General features: G+C 34.5%; 2 protein-coding genes across 2 annotated transcripts in view; one reads left to right on the forward strand and one right to left on the reverse strand.

The window, feature by feature from the left end:
* Window positions 1–21,060, reverse strand: part of LOC145317760 (uncharacterized) — a 138,373-nt gene that overhangs the window by 23,627 nt on the left and 93,686 nt on the right. The window lies entirely within an intron of this gene.
* bchs (WD repeat and FYVE domain containing 3 bchs) overlaps window positions 1–21,060 on the forward strand; it is a 71,641-nt gene that overhangs the window by 295 nt on the left and 50,286 nt on the right. Inside the window, 26 exon segments of the mRNA XM_080155520.1 lie at window positions 495–668; window positions 1,139–1,212; window positions 1,814–1,898; window positions 2,539–2,681; window positions 2,966–3,029; window positions 3,541–3,651; window positions 3,925–4,026; window positions 4,773–4,904; window positions 5,388–5,547; window positions 6,074–6,189; window positions 6,648–6,758; window positions 7,092–7,221; window positions 8,252–8,368; window positions 8,660–8,727; window positions 10,011–10,089; window positions 11,866–11,915; window positions 12,446–12,510; window positions 12,734–12,833; window positions 13,044–13,271; window positions 16,519–16,753; window positions 17,135–17,261; window positions 18,322–18,436; window positions 18,909–19,007; window positions 19,457–19,531; window positions 20,082–20,163; window positions 20,700–20,764. Coding sequence (XP_080011646.1) covers window positions 495–668; window positions 1,139–1,212; window positions 1,814–1,898; window positions 2,539–2,681; window positions 2,966–3,029; window positions 3,541–3,651; window positions 3,925–4,026; window positions 4,773–4,904; window positions 5,388–5,547; window positions 6,074–6,189; window positions 6,648–6,758; window positions 7,092–7,221; window positions 8,252–8,368; window positions 8,660–8,727; window positions 10,011–10,089; window positions 11,866–11,915; window positions 12,446–12,510; window positions 12,734–12,833; window positions 13,044–13,271; window positions 16,519–16,753; window positions 17,135–17,261; window positions 18,322–18,436; window positions 18,909–19,007; window positions 19,457–19,531; window positions 20,082–20,163; window positions 20,700–20,764 — 2,907 coding nt within the window.

Here is a 21,060-nt window from a genome sequence, read left to right on the forward strand (position 1 = left end):
AAAAGTTTGGACAATATTAGTATGGAACAAACCAATCAAAATTAAACTTAAATATACACAGTTTTTAAGACAACGCATAAAACTACGTGATAAAACTTTAGTACCGGTGTAATTTACATTTCAATGTCCCCTCCCTCCTTGGTTTTTAGTTACAAACTTAGTTGTATTTCCTTGTATATTATATTAAACAAAAATGTTTTGTTTCCTGTCCATCTTTACGTTGCTATAGCGCAATATGGTCCTTGTTTTGTTCATAGAATTTACAAAGGGAAAAGTAGGTTGCAGGTAAAATCCGTAAAAGTGTGCGTTTTGAGGATTAAAAATAGTAGTAGAACGACAATATTCACTAAATATGTGTATTTCTTATTGAAAAGAACTATAGACAACAATTTTTTTAAAGTTAACATAAATTTTTATCGTTCTACTACTGTTTTTAACTTGAAACACACAACTTTTACGGATTTTACCCGCAACCTACTTTTCCCTTTTTATAGGAATACAGCAATCCAACGGAAGCCGTTTCCACCCAGCAAAGTGAAAGAAAGTTATACTCGATGTTGCCGTTGTTCTGCAAGATATTCAACTCTCTACCGCCGGACCTTATCGCCGAAAAGTTCCCCGAGGCGCCGTCCTTTGCCCTCGCAGTTTCAAAACTTTTTGTCACAGAGGTAAGTCCCAATAGGCAAATCATATAAAAACAAGGATGATAACATCCATCGATAGGGAAGCACAAATAAATTATGCATAAGAATATAACGGACAAGGAGTTTAAAGAAATTTGTTAAAAACAAGATTTCAGAATAAATCACGAAACCTTTTTCACGTACTTTTATATCTTTTAATATTGAAATTTTTTATGATGACTGATAGACTGGCTAAAACTAAATTACATATTGGATGCTCAGAACAACCGGAAATTCAATTTGTCGATAAGGTGATAGGTTTAAATCTCGTCCCAACACCGCTTCAAAACTAAAGAAATTATAAATGGTTCCTACTATTTCTTTGTCAGGCGCACGACATAAATAGTTAAAGTAGGGGGAATGTCATTTCCCAAAACAGGCACAACTCATTACCATTCATAGATTATCCGATCCGAGACTTTACCAAACTTTTCATCTAATAACTTTATTTTTAGATACGTCGACAAGCTTCAAGCAAGTCTACAGAATCCGCAGCCACCAGCATTGTCCAATTTTTACAGCTTAACAGGTAATAATGGATGTATTGTTTCTTGGATCTTACACCAGATTATCATGTACTCTAATAGAGTAAAACTTTTAGCTGGCTAAATTAACGATCCCTCACATCCAACCCCATTGCATATTCCCCTTCCGTCCTACTGGATGTATGAACTTACCAATTATTGATGTCAATGTTAGCAACCTAAATTGACGACAATTTTTCCAATATCTACATCCATTATGGTAATTAAGATTTCAGGGTAGACCCTTACAGAAAATTGGTACCTAGAACCGTCAAAAACCAGAATATTTTATTAACAAATGTCACTGGGAGATGGTATTGTTTGGCGGTAGCGGCCATTACGCCGCTGTTTCTTTACAGATTAACATTGTACTCCATTAATACAACTACCATGCAAAGACTAAGATTCTTTGCATTTCTGGCTTCACCCCCCCCCCCCCCCACCTCAACGACTTAACGATTCTTTTAAAAACTAGCATCTATAATGCCATTTCAGAGATTTTTTTATGGGCCGACAAAAGTACAGGCAACACAGTCTGAATATGTATGAAGCACTTTAAGCTGCGCTTGTAATGTATGTTTTCAGTATCATCCTTGTTTTTTTTAGCCTTGAAGATGAGAATTCTAGCCGAGGCTGGATGCTAATATCAACTCTAAATCTATTGGCATCAGCTGGAGATAAAGTAATAGAGGTAAATTAGAGGGTTTGTTTAATTTTTGTAGATTTTTGATGCAATTTTGGAGGATTTTTCACAAAAATTTTTAGCGAGTCTCACTAACAGTGAGCCAAAAAGTTTTTTAAGAATCCAACTCTGGTTGTTGTTAAAGATCTCCCAAAAGGCTTGATTTTATGATATGTACTTTAAGGGGCATCTTGATAAATATTATCATTTTGTAGTTTATGATGCCTACTTTATTGAGTGTCTTATGAGTTTTTGGCAAAATACAAGTAAATCATTCTCCCCATTTTAATTCAAAAATGTGAACACATAAATGAAACTTTTATCTAACCTACTATAATATAGATAATATTCTGTCTTTGGTAGTTGGTAAATATTGCATTCCAGTGAAGCTTTTTTATCATTTTCTTATTGTGTTTAATAATGGATTTATTATTACCTGAATCTTATACCAGATTATCATGTACTCTCATAAAGTGAAACTTGTAGCTGGATAAAATAACGATCACCCTTTACCCCCCCCCCTCTTTCTACTGGATGATCGAACTGACCAATTATATGACCATCTATATTAGCAATTAAAATTGACGACAATTTTTCCCTTGTCATAATATCCACGTATATTCTATAAACAATTCTTTTTATTTTTCAGGTATTAACAAATGCAAGTGTACCATCGACTCTGATCAAATGTTTATACCTGTTTTTTGACCTGCCAACCCATGGGGACGACACAACAACATCAACAACAACAACAACTGCTTCTAGTTCCACAGCTGTTGATAATGATATTACAGGGACACTCAACAACTTTTGAAGATATTTGAAAATGATAAAATCTTTCTAGATAATTGAATCTTTGTCAAATTTTTTTTGTTGGTTTTCTTAGATTGAAAATGTCAAAAATAAAAATAATAATTTTCAAGATACCTAGGACTTAAATAAAATTTTCTAACTTATAATATACGTTATGAAAAAAAATTATTTGTATTTCTTGAATTGGGAGAAAGATTAATAATTCTTCCATTGATTAACCCCTGGCTTAATAAATTTTGATGTTGAGTGTTTTTTCCTTGTATAGAAGATGATACTCAGTTTACTTCTAAAGAGAAGGAAATATTACTACAGAAGATATTTGTACAGGTTTCTTTTCAATTATTTACAACTAACAGACTATAGAGCATGGACGAAGGGGATATTTGACTGAAAATTACACTATAGTAACCAAAGTTTTATTCCAACTTTATAATATTCGTTTAAAGCTGGTAGCATTAAAATTTTCAACAAGTAATTTTGTTTATCTCATCTTTGGGCAAAAAATACGACATATCCATCTGTTGATCTATCTATCTATCTAGATATTAATCCAACCGCTATGGAAGGTTCATAGGGAACAGAATACCTATCCACCATCTTTTTATCTATCTATCCTATCTATATTAACTCAACTGTGCTGCTATCTGCCCGCTGTGAACCTAGCTGGAAAAGACGACATATCCATCTTTTTATTTATCTTACTCTCCTGATCCAGCATCTATTAATCTATCTATCCTAAATATTAACCCAACTGTGCTGCCATCTGCCAGCTGTGGAAGACCTGTCTAGAAAAGACGACATATCCATCTTTTTAGCTATCTATCAATATCTATCCTAGATATTAACCCAATTGTGCTGCCATCTGCCAGCTGTGGAAGACCTGGCAAGAAAAGACGACCTAAACCTGCTGTTTTCGGCCATCAGCACAATCAGTCTAACATCAGACTCACTAGGGATCAATTCTTTACAATAAACAAAGAAGTTAGATTAATTTCTTGCTTTAATACATAAAGACTAAATTTTGGTGATCTGCTCCTTCTAAATTTAATTTAAAATATTTAGCCCTCTAACAATAATTTTGTAAAATGAAGCTTAAAAAAAATTTGCATTTAACATACACTGTACAAGATTGGACCCTGTCTCCCCATTTGGCCATGACATTCCACTTGCAATTATAATTGACATCATGCGTCTGACATAGCATTAATAACAAGAATTGATCCTAGAAGATTCTAACCTGTGGCGTAAGACATCCAGTGAGATACTGAAAACTGTTTCACGTCATTCGCTATCCCAATCCGTCCTCTCATATCTACATAACAAGGTATCTATCTATTTTACTATCTATCTATCTTACTATCTATCTATCTTACCATCTATCTATCTTACTATCTATCTATCTTACTATCTGTCTATCTTTTTTACTATCTATCTATCTTTTTTAATGTCTATCTATCTTACCATCTATCTATCTTTTTTTACTATATATTTATCTTAATATCCAATTATCTTACTCTCCATCTATCAATCTTTTTACCATCTCTCTATCTTTTTTACAATCTATCTATCTATTTTACTATCGATCTAGCTTTATATATATATATCTATCTTACTCTCTTTTTTTCTAACTATCTATGTATCTTTTTATGTCTGTCTAGTGAGATCTTAAAAACTGTTACACGTCACTCGTTATCTCAAGGCCTGTCTTTGCCCTATCTGTCTGTTTATCAATCTATCTAGGTATCTAATTATAAATCAATCTAGGGTTGAATAGACCTATGCAATATGCATGGGAATATCCAAAAGTTAATGACTAACAATACATGTTTGCCCTATCAACCTATCTATATGTCCTTTAGCTATATATCTATAGATATATCTTTAAAAAGTATTTGTAATTTGAATTACCTATGCTTTAAAAAATCCTCCTATGTTTTTTTGTAAAAATCTTTTAAACTTTTGTTTTTATTGTCAGTATCAAAATGTTATTGTAACTGAAGACTATCATTATTTACATCCTTTTGTTATTTATTCTATTTCAAATCTTATCTATATATCTATCTATTTTAGGGATGTATAGACCTATGTGTGGAGAATATCCAAAAGTTAATGACTAGTAAAGCCTGTTTCTGCCCTTCAGAATTGGTTGAATTCTTCACTGTATTGTTCAGCTTCTTGAAGAATTCCTCACAAATATCTCAGGTGGGTACCCAAATTATAATAGTACCCAAAGTTTTATATACATCCTATCTCTTTAGCTTTAAAACTTTGGGTACTTTAATTGAATCTTTATTGTTTCTTGAAACTATCAGTGTCAAAGCTTTTTAACCAGCTATTTTAATCTACAGTAAGGATAATTTTACTTATGATCATTGGGGATAAACATCAACCATCTTATCCCTTCAGACCTCTGTTTGATTGTTATTTACGTGATTAGGATTACTTGATCTTTATTACATCTTATTAAAGCCAATAGTTAAACGCTTTATATCCTTTTAATACCTAAACGACGTTTGTCTGATAGTCTAACTATTGTCTATTAGTAAAGGCATTTCACATATATCCATTCATAAAAAGAAAAAAAAACTTTGTTAACTTTTATTCATTTTTCCGATTATTCTGAATTTTAATTCTATTTTTTTATGTTTTATTCACTAACGATACACACTTCGCTTTTTATTTAAGGTATTATGGGACGACTTCAAGACCTGTCAGGGTTACGGCCTGCTGACGGACATCCTACTGTACATGGAGGCCAACAACAAGGACCAGCCTCCGGAGGACGTGAGGACCAGGGAGGCCATGGAGAACTTGGTCAGCCTCATCTGCAGCTTGTGCTATGTTGGTAAGTGTCTCCAATTGTTGCTCTTAAATATGGAAGGGTTATTTAAATTATTTTTCCGCTCTTCTACTTTTTATTTTAATTAGCACTTAGAGGTATCTAAGGCCTCTAGAGTGAAGGGGGAGGGGTTCCCCTTTCAATTAAGTTATACATCTTTTCTCTTAAAAGGGTTGTGCTACCCTCTCCAAAATAGTATTAAATCCTCCCAGGACCTATGTGAAGCTTCACTGTAAAGGAAAACAATATCGGTTCAACAGTTGGCAAGATCCTTCGGCACGCATAGACAGACAGACGGACATTCTGTTACTTTTATATAAAGACACCCGGTTTTCCAGCATGGCTCCTAATTTCTTTGGTTTCGATTGGATTAAAACCGGTTATAAAACAATACTTTTAAAAATATTTATCGAATGGTTTTATAGAAAAAAATCCTCTTTTATCTCAATCAAACGTTGTCTATGCTTTTTCTGTATTTCTTTGTTCTTGTTGACATTTTGACTGGTTTTAATTTTTTCCTTGTTCCTACCAGGTGAGGATAGAATCCCAGACCCAACTGCCACCAACTGCCTGTACCAGCTGCCAGAATTCTGCCTCCCAGAACCTGAGGACAAAGGTTTGACAGTCAAGAATCTGAATGCTTTTCAGGTAAGACATTTATGTTATCATAATGATATTTCCTTCTTTGTGAAATATCTATCTATCTGTCTTTCTAACTATTTATCTATCTAGGTATTACAAACATTGATATTGAAGAGTAGCAGTGATATTTTGGGTGGAGCTTTATTGGATGTTATATTATCTATCTATCTTTCTATCTATCTGTCTGTCTATCTATCTGTCTAACTATCTAACTATTTATCTATCTAGGTATTACAAACATTGATATGGAAGAGTAGCAGTGATATTTATGGAGGAGCTGTATTGGATGTTATATTATCTATCTATCTTTCTATCTATCTGTCTAACTATCTAACTATCTATCTATCTAGGTATTACAAACATTGATATTGAAGAGTAGCATTAATATTTTGGGTGGAGCTGTATTGGAAGTTATATTATCTATCTAATTATCTATCTATCTATATTTTTATCTATCTATCTAGGTATTACAAACATTGATATTGAAGAGTAGCAGTGGTATTTTGGGTGGAGCTGTATTGGATGTAATATTTTCTATTTATCATGCGGACCAAGCAAACTATTTCATTTTACAGGTAGATATTTTTCAACTAGAATCGAATTAATTAATGTAAACCAAGTAAATTTTTCACTTTTACATGGACTATTCCTTAAGTATATAACTTGGGGTTTTTCGAAGAAAGGCACATAGTTTTTACTCTTTAAGTCAATTTAAACTTTTTTATTGCCCAAAGGACCTCTAAATTAGTGGTCTCCAAAAAGTATGTGTGTCTGATTCATTTTATTTTTGTACTTTTTTTTCAATTTTACCAAAAAATATTGGAAAAAAATAATAAATAAAAAACTGTTATCTTTTTTTTCAATTTCAAAAGGTTTTTGAAGAAAACTAATCTTGTTGTCAACTTTAGAACCAGAACACTCTAAGTCAAGTGTCAGAGAAGATATGTTTGAAACCGAGTTCTGTACAACAAAAGTTTTTCCAGCTTGTCGAGTTTCCTGTGCATCAGCTACATTATATTCCTACCAAAGAATTAATAGGTATCACCTTACTATCCTTTTTTTTATCTATATTTGTCTATCCTTCTTTCTATCTAGATATATGTCTTGCTATTTTTCTATTTTGTTTATCTATAATACAAAGTAGAATGATGTCTGTCCGTCTGTCCGTCCGTCCCTTAAGATCTCGGTAACCACTGAACTGATTGGATTCTACTCTTCAGGGTATATACCTACTGGTCGTTTTAGGCTATTTTCTTGGGGGATGGAACCCCCCCAAAAAACAAAAAATCCCCCCCTATTTTTTTTTTTTTTTTTTTTTTTTTTTCGCAGAAGATTTCCTAGGTCCTTTATTTTTTTTTGCAGAAGATTTCCTAGGTCCTTTATTTTTTTTTGCAGAAGATTTCCTAGGTCCTTTTTTTTCTTTGCAGAAGATTTCCTTGGTAATTTAAGAATTTCACCTCTTGGGGCAAAGCCCCTAGAGGCTAGGGGCGAAGCCGCTAGTATTATAAATTGTATTACATTCATAACCATGAATAAATGGGTCCTAGTTATCTAATTTTCTATCTATCTAATTCTAGTTTACTTTAGATTTAAAAATGATCACCTACCTTCAATTTAAATCAATTTATGTTGTTTAGACTAAAACAAAACATTTGACGACAAACGTGTACAGTTTTTATTTTGCGGTAGGAATTTAAAGGGATAAGACAATGGATGAAAAATTTATATATAATTATATCCCTAATGATGACGAAATTAAACCTTATGTAAGGTGTCGTGCACAGGGATGTGCGCGAAGCTCCTTCGAAAATTTGTTATTTCATTATCACTGGGTGTATTCTAACACCTAGATGTCCACCCTCTTGCACGCCTCTGCTTCTCTACACTAATATTATTTGTTCACAAGTTTGGACACTGCTAGTCAGAAGCAATCAATAAAATGCTTCCAAGTTTTTTAAACCAGCGAATAAGGAAACGTGTCTATGGAAGAGCTCCTCTTTTATTACCCTCGCTGAGTGAGTTTGAGTCTAACCTTATAAATTTAATTAATCTATACCATTTATTTTAGGATTAAGTCGGCTATTGTCTGATTTCAAAGACGTTGATTGTGCTATCCTAACAATCCAATGTCTCACCTCTATCCTTACTTCTCACACATTATTTAAAGATGTTTACAGGGAAGTAGGTAAGTAATATTAAAGCGAAGCATATCTACAAAATTACCTCTTTTGTGGATTAAAATTATTTCTGGGAAAGATTTGACATTCTAGTATGAATGCATAAACCTAAAAGATGAACCAAAGAATGAGAGAATGTGTGTTACCAGTATAATTCCAATTCAATGTCTCTTTGCTCCCTGATATTAAGTATTAATGATTTTGCTCATATTTTAAATTATTTGGACTAAAGAAATGCATTTGATTACTGTTGATTGATGTTTGAAAATACATTTATTATTATATATATTGTTGTTCAGGTATGTTAGAGGTATTAATATCCTGTTTGACAACCTATATCAAACATATGGAAACTATTACTCCAGAGGTAAAATTTTTATCTTATTGTTTGTCTGTCTGTCCGTCTGTCAGTTTGTTCACTTATATCAAACACTAGCGGCTTCGCCCCTAGCCTCTAGGGGCTTTGCCACAAGAGATGACAACAACAAAAAATTCAAAAAAAAAATAAGAATTAAAGAAATCTTCTTCAAAAGAAATTTTCTACAAAAGAAATCTTCTACAAAAGAATTCTTCTTCAAAAGAATATTTCTACAAAAGAATTCTTCACCAAAAAAAAAAAAAAAAAAAAAAAAAAAAAAAAAAAATGGGGGGGATTTTTTTGTTTTTGGGGGGGTTGGGGGTGTCCCACCCCCCAAGAAAATAGCTTAAAACCACCGCAGGACCAATAGGTATATACCCTGAAGAGTAGAATCCATTCGGTTCAGTGGTTACCGAGATCTTAAGCTTCAGACGGACAGACGGACAGACGGACAGACAGACGGACAGACATCGTTCTACTTTGTATTATAGATATGGAAACTGTCTGTTTTTTCTTTATTTAATGCATACATACTACATCTATCTATCCATATATGTCTCCCTCTATCTATCCACACATTCATCAATCCACCCATCTATCAGTATATCTACTCAATGTATCTATGCTAGGAGCCATTATCATCAGATAGTAGTATGGAAATATTTGGTGATTTGGTCATCATGATTCTTACTACTATATCTATCTAATAATCTATCAATCTATATGTCTATCTATCTATCCTAGAAGCCAATATCATCTAATAGTAGTATAGAAATATTTGGTGATTTGGTCATCATGATTCTTAATATTATATCTATCTATCTATTCAATGTATCTATATATCTATGCTAGGAGCCAACATTATCAGATAGTAGTGTGGAAATATTCGGTGATTTGTTCATTATAATTCCTACTACTATCTTTATCTATCCATCTATCTATTGAATATATCTATCTATCTATGCTAGGAGCCAACATCATCAGATAGTAGTATGGAAGTATTTGGTTATTTAAATTCTTTCTCCTATATCTAATTATCTATCTATCTATGATAGGAGCCAATATCATCAGATCGTAGTATGGAAGTATTCGGTGATTTGGGTCATCATAATTTTTAATCATCTATCTATATATCCATCTATTTGTTGAATATATCTATCTATCTATGCTAGGAGCCAATATCATCAGATAGTAGTGTGGAAATATTCAGTGATTTGGTCATCAAAATTCTAACTACTATATTTATACATCTATCTGTCAATCTATTGAATGTATCTATATATCTATGCTAGGAGTCAATATCATCAGATAGTAGTATGGAAATATTCGGTGATTTGGTGATCAAAATAGTTACCGATCTTGTTACCGGTTGTCAGGAATGCAATATACATATGTAGTGTAGCAACGCAGTTAAGATAAGAAATATTATATTTTTGATTTCTCGTCGTCGTTCTCGTTCTCGTCGCTGCTGGACAGTAAATCTATAACAGGAGGTTCTGGGGCACCAGCACCTCCGCCGCCTTGGACTCCCTCCACCTCTTCCGCTGGAACTGCCGGCGCTTCAACTGGTATAACTTGAACTTCTTCTTGGTCGGACATTTTAAAACAATTGAATTTCAAGTCAAACAACCCCCTATTTATACCCCAATTGTGTCATATTCAAGTGTTTTATAAACCATTTTAAGATTAATAATTAATCCCCCAATCATATCTCTCATATGTCCTAAGAAATCAAACCATCCCCCTTGACCGTGCATCAAAACAACCACCCCCCCCTTCTTTATTCACTTGTTAAATCCTTCCGCAACGGAAACGCGCGAAATTCCTAAGCATCAACAGACGATTTCCCCTATCTCCCCCAGTTCCCCCGTTTCCCCCCTCTTCCCCGCTCCCCTTCTCCCCATAAGCAACCAGAAATTAGCGCCTAATTAAAGAATTAAAGAATTACGTAAGAAACTAAATTAGTATTTTAACCTCTTACCGTTTATTATTATTATTTTGTTATTCTTCATTTAAGCGGTTGTCTACTTTATAAATTTAGCTTATATTAAAATTTACTTATTTAAATATTACAAAATTTTTACAATAATTAAAAATCATATATTATCCAATCGCATCAATGAAGTCAAATCCTCTAAACCCAACTTTCCTCCCTCTCTCTTTTCCCTCCTCTTTTTTCCCTCTCTTTTTACCTCCTATTTTTGAAAACGTCTCTCAAACCTAACCTTGTCAATGCAGTCTCCTACTTTAAACTTTCTCACTTAATAATTACTTAATATTCTATTTATTTCTCGTACGCTATCCATGATTGTCTCTCCACTGCACATTGCAAAAAACTGTATGTCTGTAATTACGTATGCAATACGATTGCAACGAAAAATACTCAAAACATTAAAATCAGATTCCGGAGGAATCGAACCCATATATATATATATACTGGGACCTATATCCCAGCCTCAAAAAACAAAATCAGATTCCGGAGGAATCGAACTCATACATACTGGGAATTATACCCCTACTCAAAAAAACAAAATCAGATTCCGTAGGAATCGAACCTACACACCAACTCCTTGTTCATACCCCCATTTTTATATATCGCTCACATCATACATACCATTTATACTGATATTTCCAAAAATCTCCCCAAATTTTTTGCGATTTTTTCAGCAATATACTTTGTTTTATACTATGGCTCCTGAGTTTTTGGCCGGTTTTATCCGAAATACGCGCCGTTATCTTGGGGTCAGGTGTGAATACACCCCATTTACAATGGGAGTTTTCACACTAGATTTTAAAATAGATGTTTAAAAGGAAAAGTGTCTAGTAGGGTTGCCAAGGATCACGACGGGAATAGTGACTTCTTAGGAAGGCTTTGGTTCCCTTAATTGTTCCAAACTTACACTTGGAGAGGTCGCGACCAATGGTAGGAGGATAGCTGCACACAGTAGAATATAATTTGTCATTTTTATCATTTATATTCCTTATTATGTCATTATGTCTATCGGACATTGCACTGGCTTGGCAAGCGCCAAAGTTTACCAGAGGCTCAACAACCCTAAGAGGGTTACGCCATCCAACTGGTGCAATGTCGCATGGGATTCAATAATAAAATAAAATATATATTTGTATTGCTATTAAATGAACTAGGTGGAGATGTGTTCAATCCCGTGCAAGGTACTATATCAACCTGCTACTATGTAAAAACACAAACCAAAGCATATCAAGACACCAATGCATCAAACTACATAGTAACTAGTATAAATTATTTAAAATAAAAATATGTTGTACCTTTATGAGGAAAATAAATCTTATCTTATCTTATCTAAATTACTTATGTGCCATTATCTTAAATGTTGAAAGATTATAATGAGAGTTAATTCTTATGTTTTAGAAACGTTCCCCATTCAATGGCTAAAAAAATTCGTGAATTTTATCAAATCTAGATTGGTTATTACATCTCTTCCGCCCGTAAATCTATAATACATAAGAAGTAAGAGGGGGGATGGGGGGCTAGAAAAAAATCCCCCCAATTTTTTTTAATTCTTTGAAAAATAAAATATACTCCCCCCCCTAAAAAAAAATTCCCCCTCCCCATTTTTAAAAATTTTCTTTTTAAATATAAAATAGAAATTGGGTTATCGAATTTAACTTCCCACTCTTTAAGTGCCCCTAGAGGCCTCTAATTACGTAGCCGCAAGTTTTATATATATTGCATAATTGACAACAGGCAAATGCCGGAATTTTCCATGAACTGGAGGGCTTTGATCTGGCATATTCTCTCATTAAATCCAGGTAACCAGAAAAGATTATGACAGACACCCAGTAGACCGAAAATATTCGCGAGCTTATAAAGTATAAGGGCTAAAAACGCTAATGCATACTCTACAAAATTGAACCCCAATTCATTATTTCCTTCCAAAGTAATATTTTACAATCAAGACTAAGCGGAAGATTTACTTTTTCGCCCATTGTCCCATTCCTTTTCCATTTAATTGTAATATTGCGTTTTTTTAAGACGAAGACAAGAAACCGGTTTTGTACTTGTTCAACAGCTGATTGTATCGGCTGGCACCTGGAGTGAAGACTGTATGAAACAGCTGTTGGATATTTTACAGGTGACAACTTTTTGGCGGGAAATTTTGAAATGGCGCTATTTGATCATAGTTAAATTTTTGGCGGCAAAAATTTAAAAGGGGTTTTATTTAAAACAATATTTAGACGAGTAAGAATCGTCCTATCAATTCTAAACCTCGTAAGTAATTCAAAAAGACTAACAAATACCTCTTATTTCATAAACTTATCCGAATAATTCATTAATTTATTAGGATTGTGACCGCCATGACATCGAACTTCAAACAGAAATCCTGACCTGTCTGACCACGTGTCTCAAGGAATCCCACAAGTGCCGGACAAATTTCCGTAAGAAGTCCGGCTTCCAGTGTCTGGTCGGAGTGCTGGCCGGCCTGGCCGGCTGCCTGCAGGATAAATCGGCCGGAAATATTGAAGGAGGAGGATGGAAAGACTCGACGGTTATGATTAAGTTTATTCAGGGATAATACTTTTCTCTTAAAAGTTTTGGAAGTATAGAAAAAGAAAAAAATACCTTTCTCTACTGAAACAAAGTGAAATATAGGGTCACTAGCGGCTACGCCCCGAGAGACACAGGGTAATAAATATTGAATTCAAATCACCAACAAGAAAAAAAAGTTAGGGAAAATTTGAATGGTTATTAAAGTTAATCTTTTTATTTTCTGTTTTACAAAGGGGGACGTAACTGAAGCTTTTTTGATGCTGGGGGGGGGGGTTTTCTCCGGAACCACTTGATGAACCGTGCAAATTTTTTGGACTTAAGCTTTTAGGGGTATGAACATCTTATGGTTTCTAAGTCAACCCCCTACCCCCACCCCCTAGCCCCCCGGGGCTCAAAACCCCCCTAAAAATGAACCTAACCTTAATTTTCTCAGAAACCATTTGACCAATAGGGATGATTTCTTAAACTTAAGCTTTTAAGGTTATAAACTAACTTCTAGTTTAGAAGTCAACCCCCTGCCGCCAACTCCTAGCCCTCCGGGGCTCAAAAAAACCCTAAAAATGAACCTAACCTTAATTTTCTCAGAAACCATTCGGCCAATAGAGATGATTTCTTAAACTTAAGCCTTTATGGTTAAAAACTAGCTTTTGGTATAGAAGTCACCCCCCTGCCGCTAACCCCTAGCCCTCTGGGGATCAAAAAACCCATAAAAATGAACCTAACCTTTATTTTCTCAGAAACCATTTGACCAATAGAGATGATTTCTTAAACTTAAGCTTTTATGGTTATAAACTAACTCCTAGTTTAGAAGCCACCCCCCTGCCACCAACTCCTAGCCCTCTGGGGCTCAAAAAAACCCTAATAATGAACCTAACCTTAATTTCCTCACAAACCATTCGACCAATAGAGATGATTTCTTAAACTTAAGCTTTTATGGTTATAAACTAAATTTTGGTTTATAAGTCACCCCCTTGCCGCCAACCCTTAGCCCTCCGGGGCTACAAAAACCCTAAAAATGAACCTAACCTTAATTTTCTCAGAAACCATTCAACCAATAGAGATGATTTCTTAAACTTAAGCCTTTATAGTTATAAACTAGCTTTTGGTATAGAAGTCACCCCCCTGCCGCTAACAACTATCCCTCCGGGGATCAAAAAAACCCATAAAAATGAACCTAACCTTTATTTTCTCAGGAACCATTTGACCAATAGAGATGATTTCTTAAACTTAAGCTTTTATGCTTATAAACTAACTTATAGTTTAGAAGTCACCCCCCTGCTGCCAACCCCTGGCCCTCCAGGACTCCAAAAGCCTCCAAAATGAAACTAACCTTAATTTTCTCAGAAACCATTTGGACAATAGAGATGATAGCTTAAACTTAAGCTATAATGCTAATAAACTAACTTCTAGTTTAGAAGTCAACCCGCCAACCCCTGGCCCTCCAGGACTCCAAAAAAAACCAAAATGAACCTAACCTTAATTTTCTCAGAAACCATTTGGACAATAGAGATGATTGCTTAAACTTAAGCTATAATGCTAATAAACTAACTTTTAGTTTAAAAGTCTTCCCACCCCTGCCTCCAACCCCTAGCCCTCCTGGGCTTAAAAAAAACTAAAAATGAACCTAACTTTATTTTTCTCAGAAACCATTTGATCAATAGAGATGGGTTTTTATGTGTATAAACTACTTTTTTGTTTGGCAGAAATATGGTTAGGTATAAAATAAATTTTATTTTAGAAGTCACCCACCCCATAGCCCCCCTGGGCTCAAAAACCCCCTAAAAAATTTACTTTAGCTTAAATTTCCAGTAATTTTTTTAAAACATGCTTTTAGAGGAATAACCTAACCTCAGTTTTCTCAGGAACAGCATTATTAAATGTGCAGATATTTTGGACTTCAGCTGTTATGGGAAAAAATTAACTTTTCGTTAATGAATTAATGATTAAAGATTTATTTTACTATTTTAAGAAAAGAAGGATGTCAATCAATTTTGTAAGAGTTGGGACTCTATACTTTGTTTGCGGCAGGGGGATGACTTCTAAACTATAGTTAGTTTATAAGCATAAAAGTATAAGTTTAAGAAATCATCCCTATTGGTCAAATGGTTTCTGAGAAAATTAAGGTTAGGTACATTTTTAGGGTTTTTTGAGCCCCGGAGGGCTAGGGGTTGGCGTCAGGGGGGTGACTTCTAAATCAAAATTTAGTTTATGACCATAAAAGCTTAAGTTTAAGAAATCATCTCTATTGGTTGAATGGTTTCTGAGAAAATTAAAGTTAGGTATATTTTTAGGGTTTTTTTGGAGCCCCGGAGGGCTAGGGGTTGGCGGCAGGGGGGTGACTTATAATATAGGAGTTAGTTTATAATCATAAAAGCATAAGTTTAAGAAATCATCCCTATTGGTCAAATGGTTTCTGAGAAAATCAAGGTTAGGTTCATTTTTAGGATTTTTTTGAGCCCCGGAGGGCTAGGGGTTGGCGGTAGGGGGGTGACTTATAATCTAGAAGTTAGTTTATAACCATAAAAGCTTAAGTTTAAGAAATTATCCCTATTGGTCGAATGGTTTGTGAGGAAATTAAGGTTAGGTACATTTTTGGGGTTTTTTTGAGCCCCAGAGGGCTAGGGGTTGGTGACAGGGGGGTGACTTCTAAACTAGGAGTTAGTTTATAACGATAAAAGCTTAAGTTTAAGAAATCATCTCTATTGGTCGAATGGTTTCTGAGAAAATAAAGGTTAGGTTCATTTTTAGGGTTTTTGAAGCCCCGGAGGGCTAGGAGTTGGCGTCAAGGGGGTGACTTATAAACCAAAATTTAGTTTATAACCATAAAAGCTTAAGTTTAAGAAATCATCTCTATTGGTCGAATGGATTGTGAGGAAATTAAGGTTAGGTTCATTTTTAGGGTGTTTTGAAGCCCCAGAGGGTTAGGGGTTGGTGGCAGGGGGTTGACTTCTAAACTAGAAGTTAGTTTATAACCATAAAAGCTTAAATTTAAGAAATCATCCCTATTGGTCAAATGTTTTCTGAGAAAATTAAGGTTAGGTTCATTTTTAGGGGGGTTTTGAGCCCCGGGGGGCTAGGGGGTGGGGGTAGGGGGTTGACTTTGAAACCATAAGATGTTCATACCCCTAAAAGCTTAAGTCCAAAAAATTTGCACGGTTCATCAAGTGGTTCCGGAGAAAACCCCCCCCCCAGCATCAAAAAAGCTTCAGTTACGTCCCCCTTTTACCTAAAAGAATGATCTTTAAGATTTAAAAAAATATATTATCCAGGATCTAATGATCACATTAGCGAGTGCCATGCGCTACGAGCCCGCCAACGTTAAATACTTTAGCGACGAAATGGAGGCGGTCGGCGTGCGGTCCGCCTTGCTCGGCCTTGGATGTTTCAACGCCGCCGGAGCCGTGGCGCCAAGTGTGATGAAGCCGAATGAGGCGCTGTTAAACCGGTTCCACGCTATTTTCACGCAGGGTGGCGGCGGGTCTGGCTCTGCTGAAGTTCACAGCGGTAAGTTTTGTTTATCTCCTTACCAGTTACCAGTAGCAACCTACTCTTTAATATTGTAAACTTGGTCGTCTCAGTTTTTATTTACTTAGTTATTATTTTATGTTGCTAAAGTTTTTTGTGAATATTCCTCTGGATATAATGTCTCTTTGTTGAGCTGTTAGCAATTTAACATTTTTGCCCCTGCATTTATGAATGCTGCCATGAGTTAATTATCTTTCCTTATATAGGCTTTGAATTTTGTAAAAAAAAATCTCTCTTGTAAAACAAAACGATTATTTCGACCATAGAAAATGCAAAGCTTTTTGGAATCCTAGGCAAATTATTATAGACACCGTCTTCATGGAATTGCTTTTCTTCTAAAAATCATAAAATTTATTTAAGGAGATGGTGACAATTTACTAGCTGCCGGTAGTGGGGCTAGGAGCCGAACTAGCAGCTGTAGCAGCTCAGCGGCTGCAGCGGATGCTATGGTTAATAATGATTTACGCCATTGTACTTTGATATTTAGGTAACTTATTTCTTAAAATATGTTTCATCCATCCATCCATTCATCTATCTACAACCGTTACAATTATGATAACCTATCTATCCATCCAGTTATTTACCTATCTATGTATTTATCCCAGAATTTTGGTATGATCTATCTATAAACAATATCGATTCTGCAATCGTAACAAATATAATTACATATCTATCCATCTACATACCTATCTAACTATCTATCTATGTATATAGAATGTTGTATGATTGACAATATTGGATCAACAGCTGTAACTAATATGATTACCTGTCTATCCATCCAGCTATCTACCTACCTACTCATCCATCCAATACAAATGTAACAAATACGATTATCTATCTATCAATCCAGTTATCAAACTATCTATCCATCCATCCATCCATCCATCCATCCATCCATCCATCCATCCATCCATCCATCCATCCATCCATCCATCCATCCATCCATCCATCCATCCATCCATCCATCCATCCATTCATCCATCCATCCATCCATCCATCCATCCATCCATCCATCCATTCATCCATCCATCCATTTATCCATCCATCCATCCAACCATCAATCCATACATCCATCAATTCATCCCCCCATCCATCTATTCATCCAACTATCTATTTATCTATCCTTCTTTATAACTATCTATTTATCTATCTATCTGTCTACCTATCTAACTATCTTTCTATGTATCTAGAATGTTGTATGATCTATCATTCGACAATATTGGGTCAACAACCTTAATTTATATGATTTTCTATTTATCAATTCAGTTATCAAACTATCTATCTATCCATCTATTTGTCTAACTATCTATCTATCTTTCTATCTACTGTTGTATGTTGTATGATCTATCTATCGACAATATTGGATCAACAGCTGTAACAAATATGATTATCTATCTAACTATCCACCCAGCTATCTATCTATTTATGTATGTATATAGAATGTTGTATGATCTATCTATCGACAATATTGGATCAACAGCTGTAACAAATATGATTACCTGTCTATCTATCCAGCTATATAACTATCTATCTATCTATGTATTTAGAATGTTGTATGATCTATCTATCGACAATATTGGATCAACAGCTGTAACAAATATGATGATAAGCATACAACAAAGTCCACGAACTAGTGTCACCTCCTGTTCAGAGGACGAACAGGTGAATTTTTTTGCGCCTTATTAAAAGCGAAGCTTTTCTATAATTATGGTCTTTTTGTCCGTCACGGACAGTTAGCTTTATTTGTTTTAGGTTAGCTCTTTTCGTTAAATTAAACAGGTTAGAATTGTACTATCGATTTGAAACTTTGCATGATGATTCTAATAACAATTAGGTTAGATTTAAGAAGCATAGTAACTCTATAATCGTTACCAGAAAGTCCGTACGTCCATTTAAAACATGCTGATTTTTTACTTTTATACCTAAGTAATCTAATTTATTTCCAAAAATATTGGGGTTGTTAAAGGCACCAAAAAAATTAGTTTTTCCACCTCCTTTACCCAATCCCCCCCTCCTACTAGATGAACCTACTGACCAATGAACGAGTTTCATGTTAGCATAATGAAATTTTTTCCCTGTCATAATATCCACTTATAATATACATATATCCATTAATTTATCTATCTATTTGCAGACAAGCTCGACAGCAGCGCCAGTACAGCAGCAAAGACGGAAAACATTTTCTCTGGATTTCTACTCCAAAAATCTGGAGCCCATGCTTGTCCATCCAAAGGCAACAGTTGCCAACTTTTAAGATAATATTATAACATGGATCTTAAGGGATAAGACAATGGAGATAGATTGCCCAATGAATCTATGTTTCATTTTAAGGGAAAATACTAATTTGGACTTTCTCACAAAGTGACCATTGAGCACTTACACCCCCGTCCCCCCTTCTTACTATTTGAAGAAAAAAAAATAGAATAAGGTGTTAGTTTTTTCCCTATGCCTGACCTCAGCAGGGGGCCTTAATCATGTGTGACTTACACTCGCGGGGCTACTCTTACCAAATATAACCAAACCTTATCTGAAGTAAAATATTAAGACACAACCCCCCCCCCCCCCCTTATATTCAGTTTATTTCGAAACAAGGGGGAAGGAATTCTATGCTTGACTGGGAAACCACCGTAATGTAGCTTTGAAAGAAAAAATAAAGTTGGCAACTGTTATATCTAACCCCAGGTTCTGGTGTTAATGCTGCAGCTAATACCCCACATGAGGAGTCAAAATAATGATGACTCCGTCATTCTACAGGAATAATTCATTAAGATTAAAGAATCCATGAAAATTACCCCCCAATTACGGTCGGTCCGTCTGTTCGCCCGAAACGGATGTCTCTTATCGTTAATATAGGCATGCTAGAACTGTTCCATCGATTTTATGCTTGGTAAAGTGATTCCTGTAGTACGATTTAGAAAGGTATGCATCTCTATAATCGTTACCAGAATGACCGCACGTCCATTTGAAACATGTTGATTCTTAACCTTTTTGACAACAATTGATAATGAAATATAATTATTCTAATCATCTGATTTTTGGAATACTAATTCCTTTTACAACAAGTTACATTTTTATTAGCGAAACTTATCTAAGATCAAGTCCTAAAACATTATTCTGAATTTAAGCAGTTTTCTAACAATTTTACGTACAATTTTGTTTAGACTTAAACTTTTATATTCTGCTTATTCAGTTAAGTGTTAATGTTCGTTTGTCCTACCGTTTAAGAGTTTTGCTTTCATGGATGTTGTCATCCTTGTTAAATTTGAATTTAATTCCAAATATTTTTAATCTTAATGAAACTTCTTAGTTATTTTCGTTGGAAACTGTAAAATCCTTACTGAGAAATGAGAGAAATCAACAGATTGTGTCAGAAGAACCTTTTGTAGTCCAGGAAAATATGTACATCTATCTATAACTAGCCATATATAAAGTATCAGGATGTCTCCTGTCTGTCTGTTTGTTTGTTTGTACCGAAGGATACTTTCTTATAGGTCCTGGGAAGTTTTATAATTATTATGGGGGAGGGTACCACCACCCTCACAAGATCAATAGAATATTTTTTGTTCTATTTCCGTAGTTAGTGACCACTGAAAATCCTCATCTTATTTTTAAAATAAATTGAAAATGAGGGAGAGGAGTATTTATTTTCTTTGTCTGCCTGGCCAATATTTCCCTAACTGTTTAGGGCCTTTAACTTACCCCTCCCGTCTAAACTAAAATGCCCCCAAGGCATTTTGATAAAGGGGAGGGGGCATAATTTGTCAAAAATAATTTAAATTTCCCCCCTTCCTAGAAGTGCTTTGTATGCCACTATTTGAATTAATGGTGTTAAACTTCAGTAATGAAGCTTTAATAGACGATTTATAATATAACTATATATCTATCTATCTGTTTATCCATCTATTAATGTACATATTCAAATTAAAGGTATTAAACTTCTATAATGAAGCTTTAATAGACGACAGCCATCTACTTCACTCTACCCTAAAGGTTTTTGTTTATACCTTAATAGATAACTATCATGATTTATATAAAATTGGAGGGTAGAGTAGTTGGTAATATCTTAATCTTCTTTCTAATCTTAATTTTTAATACGAGGTGATGATTAGATTAAGATTGTAAAATGCGATATTCTATTTTATCCTTGCATCCTGATCCTTTTATTTCCTTTATGGGGAAATTTGATCCTCATGTGTTTTACAGCAAAGCTTCACTGAAAAGCTCAATCTAATTGGTCCAACCATGTCAGACATTTTCTAAGGGGAATTTTAAAATATTTTCGTCGT

This window comes from Acartia tonsa, chromosome 4 (genome assembly GCF_053477335.1).
Source record: "Acartia tonsa isolate MP-2025a chromosome 4, ASM5347733v1, whole genome shotgun sequence".
NCBI lineage: Eukaryota > Metazoa > Arthropoda > Copepoda > Calanoida > Acartiidae > Acartia > Acartia tonsa.